This window comes from Procambarus clarkii, chromosome 59, assembly GCF_040958095.1.
Source record: "Procambarus clarkii isolate CNS0578487 chromosome 59, FALCON_Pclarkii_2.0, whole genome shotgun sequence".
Taxonomy (NCBI): domain Eukaryota; kingdom Metazoa; phylum Arthropoda; class Malacostraca; order Decapoda; family Cambaridae; genus Procambarus; species Procambarus clarkii.
Window position 1 is genome coordinate 22,782,989 of NC_091208.1, and position 23,127 is coordinate 22,806,115.

The window sequence follows — 23,127 nt, forward strand, 5'->3', positions numbered from 1 at the left end:
AAATAATACAACTCGCTAATGTAGTAAGAGATTGCTCAGTCTATATACTTAATTTAAAAATAGAAGAGCGAAGTACCCAATTTCCTCGCCTTCGTATCCTACCTTGTGCTTCTAACTCATTCAAGACTTTACTATCTTGAAATATATCTACATCAAAATAATTTATCATTATCACCACCTTACCCGATTAATATTACGGTATGTAAGTCCCCATTTGTTTCATTATGTACGTGTCGATACTTTTATATCTTGTTCAAGATTGACTGTTTCACCTTGTCACTTGTAAATTTGTTTCAAACTTGGTTAAAGCTGTATGTAGTACTGTAATATATTTCAATACTGTAATGGTTAATGTTGTGTAGCTGAATCTATATGGAATATGTTATCTTATGTATTTTTTACCCTGTGTGTCCTGTGTTAGTATTTTAGTTTACTCTGGTCAAATTACAAATTTGTGGATTTTAATGCATGAAGAGTGGGAATAATTGCATTGTTTGAAGCACCTACTCCAGAAACTCTACAGTGAGAGAGTGTGACAAGTTCTGGCCGAAATAAAATGCTCCCTCAAGGACACTATATATAAAAGCCGTCTGAATGACACCCCTGCAAGTACAAAAGCCAAGGACTATAGAAGAAGTACTGTACCTCAATGATGCCCAGGTGAAACTGCCAAGATGCGTCTACAAGAGCACATTAAAATTACCAAAGGGCTTCTTGTTCTCTTCATGCATAAAAATACATAAATACAATACAATACAATACAATACAATTTTACAATACAATTTTATTTAGGTAAGGTACATACATACAATAAATTTTTACAAGGATTGTTTGACTTATAGGTAGAGCTAGTACATACAATGCCTAAAGCCACTATTACGCAAAGCGTTTCGGGCATGATAAACTTAAATGAGAAAAATGATACTTAACTTAAACTTAAACTTAAATGATAAACGGGCATGAATAACTTAAATTTGTAAGTGTTCTCTAGAGAATAATACACAGCTGCCTGTGGTGTGACTAGCAAATAATGACCTCACCTTGCATGCCTCACCAGTGATATTGACCATGTTTCGAGCCACAGCTTAGCCGAGAGGAACTACATGGCACCTATCCTTCACTCTTCGTCTCTCCTGTTCAGCCAGAAATGATTGGATCCATTTAAAAAGTCACTGGCAGAAAATGTTCAAGAAAAACCTAGTATGGTATAGAGCAAGGATTAAAATGTGCTCTAAGCCTATTAACAAAAGTCAAAATGAGTATGCTCATGATACTCTTGTTTAAAATTATCTCAAAATATTTAAAATTGGATGACATATTTAAAATCCTATCCAAATATCCCAAGTTTAACTACTGGAGATTGTGTATATACTGCCTGTAAGCTCTCCCTACCTTCAAATTAAAATATGTTGACCAGACCACACACTAGAAGGTGAAAGGACAACGATGTTTCGGTCCGTCCTGGACCATTCTCAAGTCGATTGTCAACTTGGGAATGGTCCAGGACGGACCGAAACGTCATCGTCCTTTCACCTTCTAGTGTGTGGTTTGGTCCACATACTTCAGCCACGTTATTGTGACTCATCGCCTGCAATTAAAATATGTTGCATGCTTACATTAACTACAATGCTGTAATTAGACACCTCTTATGACCATCTCACACTTCACTCTATATTACTTATCTGTTTTATGGTACCTGAGCATGGAACTCAATCACTGCAAACTACCTTGAACCCATCACCCAACAAAAATCCACTATTAGAACTACATATAACAAATTTTGCCTTCAGACAACGTACAGCCAATCTGTTCAAATCCCCAAACATGCTAAACATGCACACTCCACACATTATCTTGTGCCATTTACAATTACAAAGCATTGTACCTAAATAATAACCCTGACTTGTAGCTCTTCCTAGAGGGATGAGACACAACCTATGAACATCACACCACAAATATATAGGGTACTTAATTTAACTCAGAGAGAATGTCAGAACAGTACCTATTGTAATAAAATGAGGTAAATCATAAAGAAATATTGAGAATGCAATTGATAAAGATAATGAACGTGAATAGGCCACGAGATCAACTAGTGACGGGGGTATAACATAGAAAAGGTGGACAACAAATGGAATATGAAGTAGTCCATAAAAGTACAGAGTAATAGGTAAGTACTGATAAAGTATATCAGTACTCCATAGGATATCAGATACTTCAGAGTATCTGATAAAGGTAACAAAGGTAAGTATCAACCAACATAAATGGTTGTAACTTTAACATAAGCACAAGGTGGAGTAGGAGTACTTGTAAACTAACAAAAGGCACAGGTAAAGTAACGAGGAACTAGACCAACGATGAATACCAGAGAAAGAGAACATAAATGCTAGTAGAAAACACAACTAAGCCAGAAAAATACCAAGCAAGGTTTGACTGGGAAGCAGTTAAGGAGGACAAAAATGTTACCACACCATTTCAGGGAGCTGCTAAAGGTACCTTGAGGTTACCTTGAGGTGCTTCCGGGGCTTAGCGTCCCTGCGGCCCGGTCGTCGACCAGGCCTCCTGATAGAGCTCATCTTGCAACAGGGTGTCCTCGAAAGAGCCTCCCACTAAAGTGGAAGTTACTCATGAAGGCACAAGGACGGGAAGGTCAGCCATCCAAAGTACCTTTCCTTCTCGCATTCAGAAAAGGTGGCTATTGCATCATCCAACATCTCTGACATTCCCAGAGTTCAACTAAGTCAATTCAAACATGCTATACAAGTAAAGGAATCCAATGTATGGAACTCCCTAATGAAGTAAAGAATTACTCAAACTATACAGCACTTTATTTCAAAGTAAAAAATGCAATATGTAATTTCCTCATTGTTGTACCCCTCCTTGTTGTTACTACTACTACTACTACTACTCAAATAGTACAATATTTTACTATAACAAAAGAGAATTCCATCATCAATATCATTTCCCACGATGACCACCACCTACTATTACTAATACTACATACAGTAATCATTACCTACAATTTAACAAAGAAGCACACAATCTGCCTACAAGTTACAATATTATATTCACCAATTTTAATTAATGTTCTTCATACGTATAGAGTTAACTGTATTTCTGTTAACTTCCAATTATATTCTCAATACTGTATTATACTTTAGAAATTACTTTAAATACTTTGCTTACAATTGACTATCCATCTTGTAACTTGTAAACTGCTGGGAATTCCTAATATATATTTCAACTACAGTACTGTTAGCTTCAACACTTGACCAGACCACTATTGCTTACCAAACCAATACAGGTTTCAGTAGCTGAACCCATCACTCTTCTGTAGCCTTCCACTGTAACCAAGCATGGAAACATCACCTAGAAAAAGGCATTATTGCACTAGAAAAAGTTTGAAATGGTGACAAAAATCATCCCAAAAGCTGGGCCAACTTGTATAGCTTGAAAGTCTGAAGGTTACTGGACAAACATCTCTTCAAACAAGACACGGCAGAAGGCTACTCTCATTGACACCTAAAATACTGAAGTAAGAAGGCAATAATCAAAGCTATTTCTTTAAATGGTCCAACATGACTCACAAGGGGCAAACAATTTTTAAGATTAAGAAGCTGCAATGTAGAACAGAGAAGGGCAGAAGCTTTTACCAAATATATAATACAGTAAACCCCATGGAATATTGTACTTGTCAATACAATACACTACCATAAACACCACAACAGTGCTACAGTTGAGAGGCAGGACCAAAGAGCCGCAGCTCAACCCCGCAAGCACAACTAGGCGAGTACAATTCAAAATGCCGCTTGTAAAACACATCAGGAATAAAAGAGGGCCTTTAATATCCCACCTGCTTCCTGTTGCCATCAAAGCCTCTACAAATAGTGCTTGGTGGTCATTAGGTAAAATAAAGCAAATAAATCAAAATTTTAGTGGATAATTTGTTACAAATTTGTCTTTATTTTGATGTTTACACTGTTTTGGATAATGAATAAATATTAGACTGTACATACTGTATCTTATACACAAAGATGGGCAAGACTGAATTCCAAAAAGACTGAATTTTTAGAACTCTGTTCATTATTGAACTTGTGACTTGGAAAGTTGGTTCTTTTCCCAGGCAGTACTGAAATGAGGACCACTGATCCATCTTGTCCACTAAAGCAATTCCCAAAGGTCCAATATTCCTCCGTCCTTTTTTTTTATTTAAATTAGACAAGTACTGGATGTTAAGGTGTGTTTTTACAAGTCTGTATTTCCAGTTTGATATAGAAATAAATTATGCAAGCAGTTATTTTAAATCAGTGTCAGTTGTGTAAAATCAGTGCAGAAGAATGTCACCTAGTGTGCTTTCAAGGCTCGGTGAGAGCCATTTTAAAGTGGTCATCTTCTTGAATGAAACTGAAACACTCAACTTCTTATTATATTTTCCCTAGTTTTGTCACATTTATTTTGTATTAATTGTATTATTTGGAGTTTAATTTACAAAAATTAAATATTAATGAATTCGGGCATCTTTAATTGCATACAGTATTTCATTTCAATGAAATATTTCACTTATATTTAATGCAAGGACCGAGGTCTGAGGGCCGATGTGGTGATACACACCCTGGATCCTCGTTGAGCTTTCCCCTTTTGAGGAATGGGTGCGCACCTTTGCTATGACAGCATCGCATGGTGTGAACTCGAGACAAATATAGATGCATCAGCTAGTTATGACTAGTGTCATGCAGTGAATCACAGCTGAAGATTTCACAAATACATCACAAACATTTAAAAGTAAATAGTTTAAAAAAAGGTTTACAGTACTTAAAGTTCTGGTTATCAAAATATTTATTACATGTAAGGCACAAAATTACTTCAAAATGGTAACGTAGTCACTTACATCATATTCCTATTGACTAGTTAATAAATTAGGTACAGGTATTCGTTATGATGAATCAAGTGTATTTACTGTAATCAAAATAATTTACACAAACAGGTTCAACTTGTAGTGCACTTTAAACAAACATGAAATGCATTTATGTATGCTGAACAGTAATCCTTCCACATAAACATCACGTTATGAAATGAATTTTTGATGCAGTAAACAAGACAAAAATTAATGTACACTACTTCTAAGTATGTACAATAACGTGTGAAAATTTTGGAATGTAACCATATAGTAGACCTAATATATAAGCAAACGTATTGGTTGTAATTCCCAACAATATTTTTCCATTTTTATATACAGTCCTGTCAGAAGTAAAACAGTCAAAAGAGGAGTACACATTAAGGTTCTGTAGCACATTCAACGTCCTCAGTTCACAACTAAGGTGCAACTCCTGGGTGGGACAAAAACAGTTGGGCCATGTTTCCTTTCACCTGGCACCCCTGTTCACCTAGCCAAATAGGTACTCTGGAGAAGGTCAACTGTTGTTGTGGGTTGCAGCCTGGGAAGTGTCAGTAGCTGGTTTAAGGGTGGACCTCAATAGGCCTAAGTACAGGCTTCCTGTCCCTAACAATGGGAATTATAAAATATTTTGACAAACCCAGTAAGTACAAATCTTTCTGACAACACCTTAGTAGATTATAGTGATTCCTATCTACTATTTAAACAAATGCATATTTTTCAATACATTTTTACAAAGTATTGTTGCCAACAGATATTTTAAAGACAAATAGGCCTATAAAATTTAGCCAGGGCCACAGTCAAACACAAACAGCTACCTAACAAATCAGACGAAGAAAAGGAACTTGGAGTTAAAATTCACCATTCACTAAAAGTTGCACAACAGGCAGGAGCAGCAATAAAAAAAAACATATCAAACTCAAGGAATAGTCTAGCATACCTTTGACTTTAAGGAAAAGAAGGTAGCAATTCAATTGTATAAATCTCTGGTACGACCCCCACTTGGATTACTCTATACAGGCATGGAGACCTCATCTTCAGAAGGACATTTAATCTCAACTAGTATTAAGTTTTAGTCTTAGTGTTTTTCCTGCCCGAAACGCTTTGCGTAATAGTGGCTTTAGGCATTGTATGTACCAGCTCTATCAATAAATCCATCAACTTTTGTATCTCACCTTGTATGTATGTACTTTACCTGAATAAATATTTGTATTTTGTATTTGTATTTGTATAGCTGCTTTTGGAGAAAGTACAACACTGGGTAACAAAAATAATTCCAGAACTAAGTAAACTCATACCAGAAATGGTTGAGGGCCACAGGTCTAACAACACTGCAAACCAAGCATGCCAAGGTGGATCTCATTAAAACCTAAAAATGCTGAACAATTTAGAGGACATTAATCCAGACAATTTCTTCAAAAGTTCCAATGTAACACAAACAAGAAGCAACAAACTCAAGCCACAATGTAGTACTGAAAACAGGAGACGCTTTTTCACCCATAGGGTTATAAACTGCCTACCCACTAAAGCCGTTAATATCAAAACTCTCAGATTTTAAAATCCAGCTGTAAAAAGTCCTCAGGGCAAATGGAGGGATCTTTGACAAGCTGCCGGCTTCCTGGCCTTGTTGAGGCATCTAGAGTGTTAGTGGCCCTCAAGTAAAGTCAGGTAAAATTGAAATATTAATTAAATTGTAGGTATTGGTATGACATACTGTATAATGTGGGGAACAGTTAATGCAAGTGGAATGGAAGGTGTTAGCTGAGCTTTTTTCTTGTGTAATTTGCTCATCTCTTTTTATAATATTCCACCTCATTATCCTCTCTCTCTCTCTGTCCCTCTGTCTGAGTAGAATTTATCTTATGTATTACATGTCCTATTTCATGTTTTTTTTGCAATAAATATAATGCATGCATCTCGCTGGTTTGTTTGAGTCTCTAACTCTAAACTCGCAATAGTTATGTCATTCACTTGGAGTTCCCTCTTATATTTAAAGTGCATATTTATATACAGTATTAGATTTGTACATCTTCTAAATTTTTAATATTACTGTATACATAAAATAAAAGTACGAATGAGGGGGAAAAAATTAACATCCCCGCACCCCCCTTACACTCTCTCCTAATATCTGTGTCTGTCTATTTTGACTGTCTGTAATTACCTAAGTGGAGTTACAGGATGAGAGCTACGCTCGTGGTGTTCCGTCTTCCCAGCACTCTTTGTCATACAGTATAACGCTTTGAAATTATTGACGGTTTTAGCCTCCACCACCTCCTCACTTATTCCGTCTACCACTCTGTTTACAAAAGTTAATTTTCTTATATTTCTCCGGCAGCTTTGTTGTTGTCATTCAGTCATCAATCACCTCACGCTGGCCACGGATCTCGTATCTGGTGGTCTAGTATTAGTTTAAATCTGTGACCTCTTGTTCTTGAAATTCCAGGTCTCAGGAATTCTTCCCTATCAATTTTATCGATTCCTGTCACTATTTTGTACGTAGTGATCATATCGCCTCTTTTTCTTCTAGCTTCTAGTCTTTGCATATTTAATGCCTCTAACTTCTCCTCGTAGCTATTGTCCTTCAGTTCCGGGAGCTATTTAGTGGCATGTGTTTGCACCTTTTTCAGTTTGTTGATGTGCTTCTTAAGATATGGGCACCATACAACCGCTGCATATTTCAGCTTTGGTCTAACAAAAGTCGTGAACAATTTCTTTAGCATTTCTCCATCAGTGTATTTAAAAGCAATTCTGAAGTTAGAAAGTGTAGCATAGGCTCCTTGCACAATGTTCTTAATATGGTCCTCAGGTGATAGTTTTCTGTCTAGAACCATCCCTAGATTTCTTTCTTTATCAGAATTCTTTAAAGATTTCTAACATAATTTATAGGTTGTGTGGGGTCTATGTTCTCCTATTCCACATTCCATAACATGGCACTTATTCACATTAAATTAAATTTGCCAAGTGGTGCTCTACTTGCTCTATACTTATTTTATCCAGGTCTTTATTCTGTGTATGTCTGTACCTGTATATGTCTGTCTCTACTATTTCCTTAAAGAGTATCCCTGGACCCAGGGAAAGGAGGGAATTGATCCCTTATGAGCTTGGTGTTGATGAAGCTGAAGATCCACCTCTGTTCAATCTTAGTGATATCGCACTTTGCCATTTTTACTGAGTACGATGTGGGCACAGCCTCCACACACCACCTGTGGCTCTCTGATTCAATCTGTTTTGTGTCCTGTGTAAGGGGTCTTGATTAGCATGGTCACAGAGTAAAATGGAAAGTTTATATTGAATAATGGCAAATGTGTCTTTCAAAGAAATAGACATAATATATGCTGTGCATTTATTAATAATACAATTATCATTATTATTATTTTGTAATTACATAGAGCAGAGTATGCAAATATAAAATCCTACTACCATCCCTTCATTCACAAGCAAATTATTAGTTTTATTAGTGTGTGGAAAAGAAACATTGTTTTCAACTTACAGGATCATATCTCCAGGCCTGGTATGGGACGCCTGGCTTGTTGAGGCAGTTGGTGGTGGACACTGGGCGTCCCAAGGAATGAGGCACCACCCAACAGAACTGTTCACTCTGAATCCTGATTGACTTATGCCAACACAGTGCGAAGTACTGTACAGGGACATCATAAAATGGGATTTGGTTGAATGAGTTTAGTTATAATGAACTTAGTAATAATAAAAATGCTGTAATAATAATGTTATACTGTCATATCAGGCAGCAGACTGCGGTTGGTTCCACTTTGTGTACCACCGGCATCAGTCTGTGAACTACTACACAAATCAAACCAACTTCTTATCCTGGGCTGAAAATCCCGACATCATTGGCATCAGTGAAACATGGGGACGTGGACAAAATAGAAGGGGAATTCCATCTCCCGGGATACCACCCACCATTCAGAAAGAACAGAACAACAAGAGCAGGTGGGGTAATGCTATACGTAAAAGAGGACCTGGATACATAATCAGGAAGAGCACCGACAAACTAAAAGACTCAAAAGCACGAGGTGTGGATGGAATCCAAACCAAAGTCATAAAGGAACTGGCAGAAGAACTATACTTACCACTGAAATTACTTTTCACAAAATCTTTGGACCAAGGGATAGTCCCTCTAGATTGAAAATATGCAAATGTCACCCCAATTTAAAAAAAAAAAAAAGGCAGAAAGAGCGCAATGGAAAAATACCATTCGATCAGCTTGACATAACACATCTGCAAGCTCATGGAAAAGGTGCAAAGACATGCAACTAAATGGCTCCCGAAACTGAAGGACAAGAGCTACGAGGAAAGGGTAGAGGCATTAAATATGCCAAAACTAGAAGAAAGAAGAAAGAGAGCTGATATGATCACTACGTACAAAATAATAACGGGAATTGATAAAAATGATAGGGAAGAACTCCTGAGACCTGGAACCTCAAGAACAAGAGGTCATATATCTGAACTAACTAAACAAAGGTCCTTAAGAAATATAAGAAAATTCCCTTTCGCAAACAGAGTGGTAGACGGTTGGAACAAGTTAGGTGAGAAGGTGGCAGAGGCCAAAACCATTAATAATTTCAAAGTGTTATATGACAAACAGTACTGGGAAGACGGGACACCACAAGCATAGCTGTCATTTTGTAACTACACTTAGGTAATTATACACACACACACACCCAGCCACCCACAGGCTTAGTAAATACTGTACACTCACTCATTCTGCCTCCCAATGGGCCGTGCAGACGATGTGGTACAATACTGTAATCCATCATGTGGTTGCCTCATGGACATTCACTTTGCCGCAAAATTCAAAGGGACTTGCGAGCAAGTTAGTACAATGATTTTATGCATAAATGGACCTTGGAGAATGTTCGTAAGGCAAATATTTATAAAGCGGGAACCCCTGTATATGCTCTCCCAACCCAATGTACCTTCTAGTATATAAATAAATATATAAAAATCTACATACCCCATAATTAACTGTATAATGATAGTTGGTAAAAAACTTCTTGCACTGCAATTTCTGTGACTCACCTGACTACCTCCACCGTGACAGCCATACATGATGATGTCACCGTACTCCTTTGACCCATTGTCTAGACACAGCGTTGGTGCCGCCACACTCTTTATCTGTAATATTTCTTATTATTACTATGGTTCATTATCCTATGGGTGTAAAATCACTTCTTTTTGTCCATTTTAAATTTTTCATTTTTTCAAGATGTCCCATCTTGAATACTGCTCAGAACTCGCTTCCCCTTTCAGACCAAGAGAGATTTTATTGGTCATTCCAGGTACAACTGAAGATTCTTAATTGCTCACAAGCAATTATGATCCTGTAGTGTTTGTTGTTAATGATAATGTTAATTACTGTAATGTTCGTTTAGGTGCCAGGGCCCTACCTGTCCCTCATCTTGTTCATCCACTGTGTACTTACATTAAAGTGTAATCAATTGGCACACCCTAGTGTAAGTTACGGCAGTAAATAGGTGTATGTTAAATGAGAATGATGCAAATAGAGTAGATTATTTATTGTAATAAAATTTGAGTTACGTTGAACAGATGACAAGCAGATACTTACTGTTCCATTAGCATAGTCCGGTGGCTCAATAGGTGGATATTTTTTCAGTAAGTCAGGAGCCACATTCTCTAAGTACCACTTGAAACTTTTGCACTTCAGACGGTCACGTATCTGCCAGTAAAATATTAAAATTTATTAATCTCAAATTTGCCTTATTTTTATTACATTATGTATACAATATATGGATTTCTTGACTTTACACTCCTACTAATCATGACACCCAGATCGTTTTCAGGTTCAGATTTAACAAGTTTAATATTATCCAGCTGATATATAATAACTTTATAATATCCAATGCTTGTCAGCATTAAATTGCATCTGCCAATCTTTTATTAACTGTAAAAGCATTAAATTGCATCTGCCAATCTTTTATTAACTGTAAAAGCCTAACTCAACTTGGAGTGATATATGTCTAAATTTCCCAATATTGTCTCTGTAATGATTATGGTACAGTTGTTGATGTGCATCTTACTCAGTCAACTGGGGTTAAGCATCATTGGGTCTGGCCATAAACTGGATAGGTGACCCTGCGGACATTCTTACCCTTGGCTAGAGAAACCTTAATATGCTTAAGAGGCTTCCTGTCCCCAACAATGGTATATCATCATATTTCTAGTTGACACTCTGACAGTATCGATAATTTTAGTGTCTTGAGTCATCAAGATAAATGGTGGTAGGATTATCACTTTGCCTTTGGATGACTAACCTCCACCTCTCTAGAGACATCCCCAGGGTCAACTTCCTTCAGATGAGGGTTTTTGCGGTACAGTGCATCTGCGTACTCATCCATCCACACTACTGCTACTCTTTTGTAATTCTGTAAAGAAAAATTTAATAGAGGGGAATTATTCAATGAGAGGAAGTTACTTTTAATTATCTAGTAGTGTTTGATTTCACAGTTCATTGCTTAGTGAAAAGGGAGTTGGAGCCTGAATGATTATTGCCAAGAAAAAGAGACATTAACTGATGTAACACAAATTGAGTAACATAACTGACCTTACTGAGGAAGTCACCAGTAACTGATGGCCGGCCAGCAGGAGCACCCCTGAACACATGCCCGACCCTCGAACACGGTGCATCTAACAACCTTCCACCACACTGCCAGATCTGCAACATAATCATAACTAACTTTAATATAGGTACAATATAAACATGGAGGCTATAAAACAAAAGGGTACAGAGCAAATGTTGATAGATGAAGAAAAAGACCTTGAAGCCAAAATCCACCATTCACTGAAAGTTGCACAACAGGTAGGAGCAACATCAAAAAAGCTAAGCAAACCTTAGGAATAATCAAGCATACCTTTGACTATAAGGAAAAGAAGGTAGTGATCTAACTGTATAAATCTCTAGTGCCTCCCCAACTGAATTATTGTATCCAGGCATGGAGATCTCATCTACAGGACATAGCTACTTTGGAGAAAGTACAACACTGGGCAACAAAATTCATTCCAGAACTAAATCAACTCCCATACTGTATCAGGAATGGCCGAGAACCTCAGGGTTAACAACACTGCAAACTGGGCATGAAAAGGCAGATCTCATCGAAACTTTTAAAATACTGAACAGTTTAGAGGATGCTGATCCAGACAATTTCTTGTTCCAGACAACAAGGAGCAGTGGTTTCAAGCTCAACAAGCCACAATGTAGGACTGAAAACAGGAGATGCTTTTTCACCCACAGGCTTATAAACCCATGCAACTGCATACCTGCCAAAGCTATAAATGCCAACTCTTTACACACAGAAATCACAATAGCGTGTTGCATCAAATGAACAAATGAACACTTAACTCTGTTAAATTTTATAATCCAGTTGGAAAATTGGTTAGGGTAAATAGGGGGACCTTTGACAAGGTTTTCTGTCCTCCTCAAGGCCACTAGTGTGTTATTAGCCCTCAAGTAAATCTGGGTAAATTCAGATTATGACCGAGTTAGCTGGAGACCTCATTTATATAATTTTAAATGCAATACAGTAACTTTGTTATGAATTAGTAAAGAACTTAAGAATGTACACACTAGCATGACTATTGTATTCAAGAATGGAAAGCACACATCTAAATGATGCAAGAATCTAAACAAAAAATTGTAAATCACAAGAAATGTAGAGCGAGTCTGGAACACTGCCAACAATGCAGTAGACCTGCTTATCATTCAATATAATCTCTGTTTAATCCTACTTAAAGCTAAATATCACCAGAATTTTTCTAAACTCTGGATAAAAGTGAGTAATGGAGTACAATACTGCATTTTTAAAATGGCACTATTCAATGTTGAGCAAAATGCAGGCTGCTTGTGCAATTACTGTACTTCACACCTTTCCAGTAGCCAAACTGAGAGAACTATCAGTGTACTGTACTGTGTATAATCCATCACATGTCTTTTCAATTTGTAAATTGTGATTGTGTTCAAAAGTATTTCATTTAGCAGTGAGCTAAGTACACTGTACCTGTATATATATTTTGTGCAAGATTATTTTCTTAGGGAGTAATAAAGAGCATCCTATTTTCACTAGTGTATAGTAATTTGTCCATGAAAAGTTCTAACATAATTTTTAATTACCAACCTTGAAAGAAAGATCATACTGTTCACCGCCCCAGATAGCAAGGCCAGGGTCATAACCACCCAATTCCCAGAAGAACTTGCGGCTAATGGCAAACAGTCCACCATTCATCACAGGGTTCCTACAGGAGAAAGAAGCATTACACTTGAAATTATATATTCTAGGAACATTTATTTGGGGGATATAAATAAGTGTTGCTAGACCTAATTACACAATGTACTAGAGATCTACCTTAGGAAATTAGTGAACATAAAGTTTCTTATATAAGATATGATATGGTATGACTTTTCAGCATGCATGGTGAGGAGGGTACAGTAGTGTATCGCAATTATGCACACATCTTTACACGAAGCCATATACAGTATCTTGGGAGACATTAATGATCCCATTTCATCGTAAAGATGATTCAGGATCATCATCTTGAATGTTTCACAAAGGCAGCTAACAAGGAATATGGTGTAGAAGAAATTCTGTGGGTTAAATTTAGAAATAGGAATGATGATTGTTGGTCCATTGGGAGTTATGGAGTTTTCCAGCCACTGTTTATAGCTCATGTTATATATTTAAAGTACAGTACATGCATTGGTCTACAGACATTAATGTTTATATTGGTCTACAGAAGTTAAAGCTTATATTGGTTTACAGATGTTAATGATACTGGAGTTTCCACCTTTGTGTACTGGGGTAACTCTGTCCCTCATACGGATATCAAAGATGGCTTCAAGTTCAAAGTATTTATTAGAGTAATATGCTGCAGCTGGTATTGGCACATCTAAAGCTTTTTTGTACATCAACATTGCTATTTTCAGATTGATTTTAGCTCTAGTGTTAAGTATCTTGCAATAGCATAACTACTATACAAAGGAAAATTCTAAGAAGGAAATGCAATCTTAAAGCTCAGGAAGAGAAATTAGGGGACATTAGACAGCCACATTCTTCCTGTCTTCATTGAAGTCACTAGAGATGCTGGCCCTCAGGTAAATTCTGGTAAATTCATGAACTTTGAAAGCTATATAATTATACAATAAATGAAACTTGTACATAGCTTACTCAAATGGTTCTGGTAAGAGCTTCTCCTCTCTCTCTCTCAGAGGCATCCTTTTGTAATATAATCGCCAATCAAATGCCCCTCGGCCTCCGTTGTCTTGTGGCGAGTAGCCAAATGTGTCTTGATTGATGGCATCAATGAGAGGACACACAGCAGTGCGGTAGTTGAGCACAATGGGATCTGAACAGGGAAGATGGTAGGGCGAAGGGGCTGATTATCTTGTACAGAATTCAAGTTAATACTTGCTTGTACTGTACAGTATCACACAGATATGAAATTTGACAATGCTGTATACATTTTAATTTATATACTGTACTATATATAAAACTCTTTGTTTATCCACTGCACTGCGCACCTGGTTTCGGCAAATTTTTTTAGTGTAATTGTCAAGGACATATCTTTGTTGTTTTTATAAATGTTCAGGTAAAGTTAAAGTCAAAATGTTTCCAAACTCGACTATTTCCATTTCAAAACACAAAGAGTAATGAAAACACTAAAAAAACATTAAAATATATCCCAATTAAAAAATAGCACAACTCTCAGAGCACCTGAAGGCGCTTTGTGCAGTGCAGTGGTTATACACAAATTGTAATTGTTTATACACAATACAATAATAAAGACTAACAAAAACTATATTAACATTAAAGAGAGGATTTATAGGCTATTTAATTCTATTAAGCTAATTATTTTGGCAGATGTATTGCTGTATATTCATACTGTAATTAAAATATTAAATGCTGTAGTGCAAGAATAATTATTGATTTTTTACTTCATTAAATGTCCGCTTTACTATGTGCACTTATTATGTGCTGAATACTATGTACGTAGTGTTATCACAAATGTGAACACAAACATCATTTTCATAACCTAAATATTGATCACTAACAATCATGCACTAATATAAATAGGATTTGTTTAGTAACTTTAAAAAAATCATGCATAAAAGTTTACTTCATAGTGTAATTTTTTTGTTTACTAGTACTGTATAAATAGTTTAAAAAAAATAATAAGCTTGAATTTACCTAAAAGTGGCGGGAGCCAATTGACCATGACCTCACAGTGGGAGTCAAGGACAACGATTGTGTCTGCCGTGGCAGCTTTGGCCCCTTCCTGGCGAGCAACAATTAGCCCAACACGACTAGGCAGTCGTATTACCTTAGCGATGGGCACATGCTCAGCTAACCACTTGTCCAGTGGCTCCTTTAGAAAGTCTGCAAACAGTTATAGTGGTAATGGTGAATCGCTCACTACTATCAGGGTGTGGATGATCCTTTGTTGCTATCTAAAGTTTAAGCTACAGAAATAAAATGCCTGTACAGTACTGTACTGTAATTTTATGTTGAAAAATTGGTTATAATGTATGAAATAGGGACAGCCAATCTATTTTACTACAGCATGTTGATTATAGGTACTGTACCAATAAAGTTAAGACCTCTAAAATGCCTGATTTACCTGAAGTACACTAACACTAGTGGCCTCGACAAGGACAGGAAGTCGGCAGCTTGTCAAAGGTCCACCCCATTTGTCCTGATGATCCTTTTCAGTTTTAATATTTAACTTTAATATATAACCGAGTTTTGACATTTATGGCTTTGGCGGTAGACAGTTCCATGGGCTGAAAACCATGTGGGTGAAAAAGCATCTCCTGTTCTCAGTCCAACATTGTGGCTTGTTGAACGTGAAACTGTTGCTCCTTGTTTGTGTTACATCTGACCTTCTGAAGAAATTTTTCTGGATCAACATCTTCCATATTGTTCTGTATTTTAAAAGTTTCAATAAGATCTGCCCTGTCATGCCTGGTTACTGAAGACATAAATGCAAAGACATTACTTCACTTTTAAATCCAACTGAAAAAGTCGTCAGAAACAATATGGAGACATGTGACAAGCCACTGGTTTTCTGTCCCCATTAAAGCCACTTGAGATGGTGGCCCTCAGGAAGTAAAAAATATAGAGCTACTAAATAAATATGCACTATATCTAAGACAATCTTAAAAAAAAAAGGAAGGTTTACATGATAAATTTTAGGGTAAAATTTAATGCAGTACTTATTTAAATTGGTTATACAGTATGTAGTACACCATTATATAGCATTTGGATCCAAATTCCAGTTAAGAACCCTTTATATGCATGGGATTTCTGTTGCCTGGTGTTGGAGTTCACAATTGTTCAGAGTTAGTATGGATCTCAGGTATCATAGAACCCCAGGTTCTAAGTAAATAATATAGTACTATATTATGAGTGCAAAAGTGAGGTAAATAGTAATGGATTTTATAGAATATGGTAGGCTAACTCATCCTTGCTTTGAATCATAGTAACAATATAGTGGCTACTGATATTGACTCACCCTTAATGGTACTACCATCATCAACTAGGATAATCTCCTTCAGAAGTTTTTTGGGCGAGCGGTTGAAGACAGAGACAACTGTGCGTAGGAGAGTGGTCCAGTGCTCCTCGAAGAAGGGAATCACTACGCTCACTGTTGGCAGTCTGGCGCTGTACAGTTTGGTCTTACATCTGAAAACAATGAAAAATAGAAGCATACTTTGATTGGCCTCCATTGGTAGGTAGAGTACTATACCTTGCAGATACCTTGCGATGATTTCGGGGCTCAACGTCTCCTTGGCCCGGTCCTCAGTACAATATACAGTACTACTGTATTTATATGTAGGTTTCAATTGAATTACTAAATTTGCATTTAACACCTGTAAGTTTGACTGAATTATTTAACATCTGTAAATAAGTTTGGCACTTACCTAGGCCAACATTGTTTACATATAGTATTACATTTTTGTATTTCTGTTATAAATATAAATAAATAAATAAATGTTTATTCAGGTAAGGTACATACATACAAGAGATTTTTACAAAAATTGCTAGGTTTATAGATAGAGCTAGTACACACAATGCCTAAAGCCACTATTACGCAAAGCGTTTCGGGCAGGAAAAACTTTTGCATACATACATCTTACTCCTGAATATATTTCATATGAATGAAAAAATATTGCTTGGCCCTGGCTCCCATCATAAGGTAATGCTGACAAATGCCAGGCCTGTTGACCACTGTCTAAGCCAAACCAAAATTAGATATACTGTATGAGTTGGCTTCGACTTTCATTACTTAATAAAAACCATAATAATTCATTGTGTCGGGGGACAGGAAGCCAGAAAGTTTTCGTACATGTTAGGCTTATTACAATATCTCCCCCCCCCCACAAGGTCGAATTACTGACCCCACAACAAGCTGACTCCTGACTACCTACTTAAATTTTGCTGTTCACCTAGCAGTAATTACTTCTAGGTGAACAGATGCATTAAGTGAAAGGAAATGTGTCCAACCATTTCTGTCCATACCAGATCTACCATAAGAAAAACATGAAAACATTTTTTTCTATTATGGTGACAGTTTTGATAATACAGTAGTTGCATTTTGAGTGTTACAGATCACATAAATGTTTAGTGATCTAAAATCATGTACATGTACTGTATTTAATGAGGAAAGGTTCTAAATTGTACCTGCTTCACACCACCTGGTGATCTTCCTTGTTAAGATTACCATCTTGAGTACAGTACAGTACAGTACTTACACAGTATAAGTACATCAACGTTTTGTATCTCACCTTGTACGTATGTACTTTACCTGAATAAATATTTGTATTTGTTGTACTTACTTTGGATGACGAATGTCCCCAAGTGACCGGTCGAGGGCCAGGTCGTCACTGAGGAGAGCATTAAAGCCATTTGTGTAGTAGAGATCATCCCTCTTCTTCTCCAGGCCAGGGGGAAGGAAATGGGGTGAACCCTGTTCTCCTGGGCCCTTCCTGGCCTTGTCCAGAGCCTCCTGTGTGTGGTTGTGCCAGTCCACCAATGGCTGTAATTGGCCCTCCACGACCCCTGACTCCGGGAAGGCATTGATCTGTAACAGCATGAACCATTAGGTAATTATCAGCATAGAGCTAAATTAGAGCTAGACTCGGAAGGAATATGTGAATAAATTAAGCGCAGAGATGTTAGGATGGCGTAAAAGGGTATAGTGCTCAACCACTTGAACACTTGAGTGAGTGGTGACCTTGTGCTAAATGAGGCCATCACCATTACTGACCAGTCCACGTGTTCTTGTTAATTGAGGGGCGACAACCATTGAGGAATGGGTTGCGCCCCGGCTGCCTGATACAGGAAAGTAAGGAAGAGGGATGGGATCCTACAACAAGAACAAGAACGGTGAGGCGGGGAATAAGCAACCTACGGACGCTTCACTCAATGGTTTTGAAGTTTGTGGTAAAATGTCATACATTCGTAGCCCCTGAACCGGGGTCAGAGGTCATGTCATACGGCTGGACGCTCCCACGTGGTCTGATCGTTAGATCGGCCGGGTTCAGCTAGCGTTAAGGTTGGTAAAATGGAATTTCTAGTAACATTTATTTAATTGCTTATTGTTAATGACAATAATTGTTATTTTTGGTAAACATATTGCTTAGTGTTATAAACAATACTTGCTCGTTGTTAACTACTCATTATAGTGGCTTGAAACTGTGTGGGGTTGTCTTACTGCAGGTTACTACTCTGCAATTATATATGATCAATAAAGCCACTAGTCTGACGATGCCTTTGTTTTACCACAAAGATGATAGAATGTAAATACGTTTTAGCTGGCTTTTGATAATTGGTTGAGTTTGTTTGATGTGCAGTGATTCACCCTTGTCAAATCTTCTAGGGCCATAGTGGCCCCTGAGGTAAATTCAGGTAAAGCATATTGTTTATACCTCTAAACTTCATCATATTGATATCATTTAATTAATATCATTGTGTCAGTATCTTCAGCAAGTATCAGCATCTCATATTTGGGTAGTACGTGTTTCTAGAGAGTTGTATCCCACTCGATATTGCCATATTTTCTCAACCACTGCAGGTGTTGTATATCAAGCCATACACCGTTCATGTGAGCCGGCCGCAACACCTGTCTACACACAGGTGTTGAGTGGCTCTGCCGATCTACTTAGATCTGTCTGATCTAACACACACGTGTTAGATCTGATATATTAATAAACACAAAATATTCGCAATACTTGCATAAAGGTAAAAATAGGTCCTAAACAAATGCCGTGTGTGTATAAGTATTGTGGCATGAACAAGATCAATACTTGGTGTCTGAAGTTGTAATATCCAGGTCTATATTAAAAGATCAATACATGCCAGACGACTTACTCACATTCGCTGCCACGCATGAATGAACAATAGGGTGCCATCACGGTAGTTTGTACAAATATGGTGCTACAGGTTAAGTTAAGAATGTGGTGTTGTTATAGCTACCTAGAGTGGCTTAATTAACGCAGTGAGTTAGGCGCATCTCTTGGTCAGTTAGAGTTAAGCACTGTTGAGTCTGGCCAGTAACTGGATGGTTACCTCTTTCCGACAATGGGAGACAGACCAAACCTAGATAGGCTGTATAGTTGTGTACAGTTTGAAGCAATTGCTGGAATTTCAATTCACTTCCAGTCGTTTCTTTTGCTGGGCTTTCTCTCTGATATAAGTACCTCTGGGAGTTTACACCACCTACTGTTATAGATCTTACTAAATGTAAACTTTTTAATTAAAACATTTACATATCCTATTTCAAGAATTGAGACAATCCTAATTGTCACCAGCAAGTTTGAATTGAATTTACTTTGAATTTTAAGCTTACTTGCCCTTGTAACTTGTTCATAAATTTGACCCAAATTAAAAGTGTAACTAGATCACATCAAATGTAAACTGCTTGGCATATAAAACTCTTCCTGAACTCATAAATGACTAACCTTTCCGATATAATCAAAAGGATATGGGTATGAGGACCATAATAAGCGGTAGAAGGAGGCGCACACACACACACATACACACATATATATATATATATATATCCCGTGTTCGTTTGGCTAAGTAAATATGTGAGCAAGTTGTTATATGGGTATTAGGCTAATTACATTACTCTGATCAATATTTTAGTAGGTAAGTAAGAAGTAAATTGGGTAAGTAAATATATATTTCATGGTCTATTACAGTTTAGCACGTTTGGCTGCAATACTGAATTTTCCTTGATTCTGTTGGATGGTGTTTCATTAAAGCCTACAAATTATATATACAAAAAATTATAATGCCTTGTTTGGCGATATTAAGACTGCCGTCGCACGTGAAATATACTGTATCTACAACACTCCCCAAGTCTGAACACTAAGTAAAAATGCCATTCAAATAGACTGAACAGAGGCGAAAAGTTAAGAATTGATTAAATTGAATTAAAACTTCTCCGCCTTTTCCAGATTCCCCCAAGCCCACTCCTCTCTCAACACTCGGCGGCGTATGCGAGGCTGGCTAACATCAGAACTGCCTTCAGAAATCTTTGCAAGGAATCCTTGAGAACCTTGTATACCACGTATGTAAGTCCATTCCTGGAGAACGCGGCCCCATCATGGAGCCCGTACCTTGTCAAGCACAAGACGAAGCTGGAAAAAGTTTGAGGTATGCCACTAGGCTAGTCCCAGAACTAAGAAGCATGAGTTATGAGGAAAGGCTGAGGGAACTGCACCTCACGTCGCTGTAAGACAGAAGAGCCCAGGGAGACATGATCACCACACACAAAATTCTAAGGGGAATTGACTTGGTAGACAAGGGTGGATTATTTAAGACGGGTGGTACACGCACAAGGGGACACAGATGAAAGCTGAGTACCCAAATGAGCCACAGAAACATTAGAAAGAACTTTTTCAGTGACAGTAAATGGAATGCACTAGGAAGTGATGTGGTGGAGGCTGACTCCATACACAGTTTCAAATGTAGATATGATGGAGCTTGAGAAGCTCAGGAACCTGTACACCAGTAGACTGACGGTTGAGAGGCGGGGCCAAAGAGCCATATAGCTCAACCCCCACAAGCACAACTAGGAGAGTACAACTAGGCTAGTACATACCCGTCCCTACACTCAGTACCCGTCCACCAGTACTCTCCAGCTCCCACTATTACACACACATAATCACATATCATGTCACCGCCTCTTCCTTTGAGTAAGCAATATTTTAACATATAAAGCTAATACCATATTGTTCTCCAATTTTATAAACAATATGGCACTAGCTTTACATGTTTGGTTTCAAACAAATTCATGCATGTCAATATTGCCATAATGTATAATTATAATTTAAACTTCCAAGTTTATCACTATAATAGTTTAACTTTATTCGGAACAACTTATAGAGATCATTACAACATTGGCTGGACTAAACAGGTCTACAGCAGTCTAAATCAAACTGATAAGCTATGGCATAAGGCGAGTAAGTCAGCTTAAGGCTTGAAAGATGATATACATTAGATAACTATATCACCTTTCAAACTGTAAGGTAAATATTTTGTCTCACTTTATGCCAGAAATTGTAAGCTTGAGTTTGATTCGTATATTCCCTGTTTAGTCCGGCCATTATTGTAATGTGTATGTTACGAAAGGTGGAGGGGAGATAACCAACAATCATGATTGATAGATTGATAAAGATTAAGCCAGCCAAGAGGTGGCACGGGCATGAATAGCCCGTAAACAACAATCATGTGTGGTGTAGCGTATAGATGATCAATAATCCACTCTACCCGTGTGTATAGTACACTCTTAACAGTTCTTGCACCTCATTTTAGTTCATTTATTTTACACACCATGTCCATCCTATATCACAGCCCCGCTCCTGTGCCAGGTAAGTCCTCTACGGGCTCACCATAGCCCGTGCTACTTGCCCCGCTCCTGTGCCAGGTAAGTTACGGGGTCACCATAGCCCGTGCTACTTATGGAACTTGTTCCGAGTAGCTGAATCTATAACAACAACAACGTCCATCCTATGAGCGACATGTATGTATGTACTCGCCTAGTTGTGCTTTGCGAGGGTTGAGCTCTAGCTCTTTGATCCCGCCTCTCGTGTATGTATGTATTTATGTAAGGGAAAAACGAAAACAATGTATATACAGTACTGTACTGATAACGACATGGTACTAACAGTAACTATAGTAGTAGCATATATGGTCAGAAAATAAATACAATCAATAAATTTAATTGACGTTTATGATATTTAAATACCGGTATTTGCTGTTAGATGTAAAGTGTAGGAGAGAGGAAGTATAATATGATAATGATAGCCAGAGTGACAAGCCAGTATGAGTAAGTAGTAGATAAGACGAGCATGATACAAGGCTCCACAGTACCCTGCCCACCACACCCACACTTATAACACTTACAGTTCTTCTGACCTCTTGGTCATCACCGCCAGAGTCCTCCAACTTGTCGAAGAATCCTTCCGGACTGTCTTTAACGCCGAGTATTAACTTGCGCCTCACAGCATGCCACTGGTCGTCCGCGCCTCGTTTATAGACATAAAGCAGTGCCAGGGCCAACAGGAACACTATATACACGTGTCGGTATATTCCTCTTCTGAATAGTTTCATGGTATATGTTAGTATAGTGGCGCCATCACAATCAAAATAGTGAACTGGTAAGGACCTCTCAGGGCGGGTGAGCAGGACTGACTGACAGCGCTGCGGCCCGCACGCCAGCTGCTGGTGGCTCTCCACGTGTTACCCCGGCTACTGGCGGGGGCTACTGGCGGCCAGTGGCAGGGGGCTACTGGCGGGGGGCTACTGGCGGCCAGTAGCAGGGGGCTACTGGCGGCCACTGGCGGGGGGCTACTGGCGGCCAGTGGCGGGGGCTAATGTCGGCTAGTGGCGGGGGCTACTGGCGGCCACTGGCGGGGGGCTACTGGCGGCCACTGGCGGCGTCTACTGGCGGCCAGTGGCGGGGGCTAATGTCGGCTAGTGGCGGGGGCTACTGGCGGCCACTGGCGGCCAGTACGTGGCAACGACCAATAATTAATTAACAGCGGCGACGGCCGGCGCCCGACGACAGCTGCCAAACCCACTGTTCTCATCAAATTTGTTTGGTGTGCCGAATATTGGTTACCGAGCTGTCTTGTTAAGGACCACAAACAACCCCCGGGAGTGTAACAGTGTGGTAGGCGGGGATGGAGGTGTTGTAGGTGG

At 38.3% G+C, this 23,127-nt stretch overlaps 3 protein-coding genes across 5 annotated transcripts in view; 1 reads left to right on the top strand and 2 right to left on the bottom strand.

Moving 5' to 3' along the window:
• LOC123768155 (uncharacterized) overlaps positions 1-385 on the top strand; it is a 6,265-nt gene extending 5,880 nt beyond the window's left edge. For all 3 annotated transcript variants that reach the window (XR_006774056.2, XM_045758533.2, XM_045758534.2), the window contains one exon: positions 1-385. This exon is cut by the window's left edge and continues 331 nt beyond it. The gene's annotated coding sequence lies outside the window, so the exon portion shown is untranslated.
• LOC123768156 (inactive heparanase-2) overlaps positions 1-4,676 on the bottom strand; it is a 22,607-nt gene extending 17,931 nt beyond the window's left edge. Inside the window, exons 1-2 of the mRNA XM_069307004.1 lie at positions 3,289-4,676; positions 1,041-1,133 (exon numbers count right to left, since the gene is read on the bottom strand). Of these exons, the coding sequence (XP_069163105.1) occupies positions 1,041-1,047 (7 nt within the window). The 5' untranslated portion in view covers positions 1,048-1,133; positions 3,289-4,676. The remainder of the gene's footprint in view (positions 1-1,040; positions 1,134-3,288) is intronic.
• Positions 4,677-4,821: 145 nt separating this feature from the next.
• On the bottom strand, positions 4,822-22,714 carry LOC123768154 (N-acetylgalactosaminyltransferase 6). Its single transcript, XM_045758532.2, has 12 exons — positions 22,330-22,714; positions 17,754-17,998; positions 16,430-16,599; positions 15,106-15,294; positions 14,086-14,263; positions 13,039-13,156; positions 11,472-11,582; positions 11,182-11,292; positions 10,476-10,586; positions 9,929-10,024; positions 8,382-8,528; positions 4,822-8,126 (listed from the first exon to the last, which is right to left on the bottom strand). The coding sequence occupies exons 1-12, from the start codon at positions 22,534-22,536 to the stop codon at positions 7,941-7,943; spliced, it is 1,869 nt and encodes a 622-aa protein (XP_045614488.1). The 5' UTR covers positions 22,537-22,714; the 3' UTR covers positions 4,822-7,940.
• Positions 22,715-23,127: the final 413 nt, after the last annotated feature.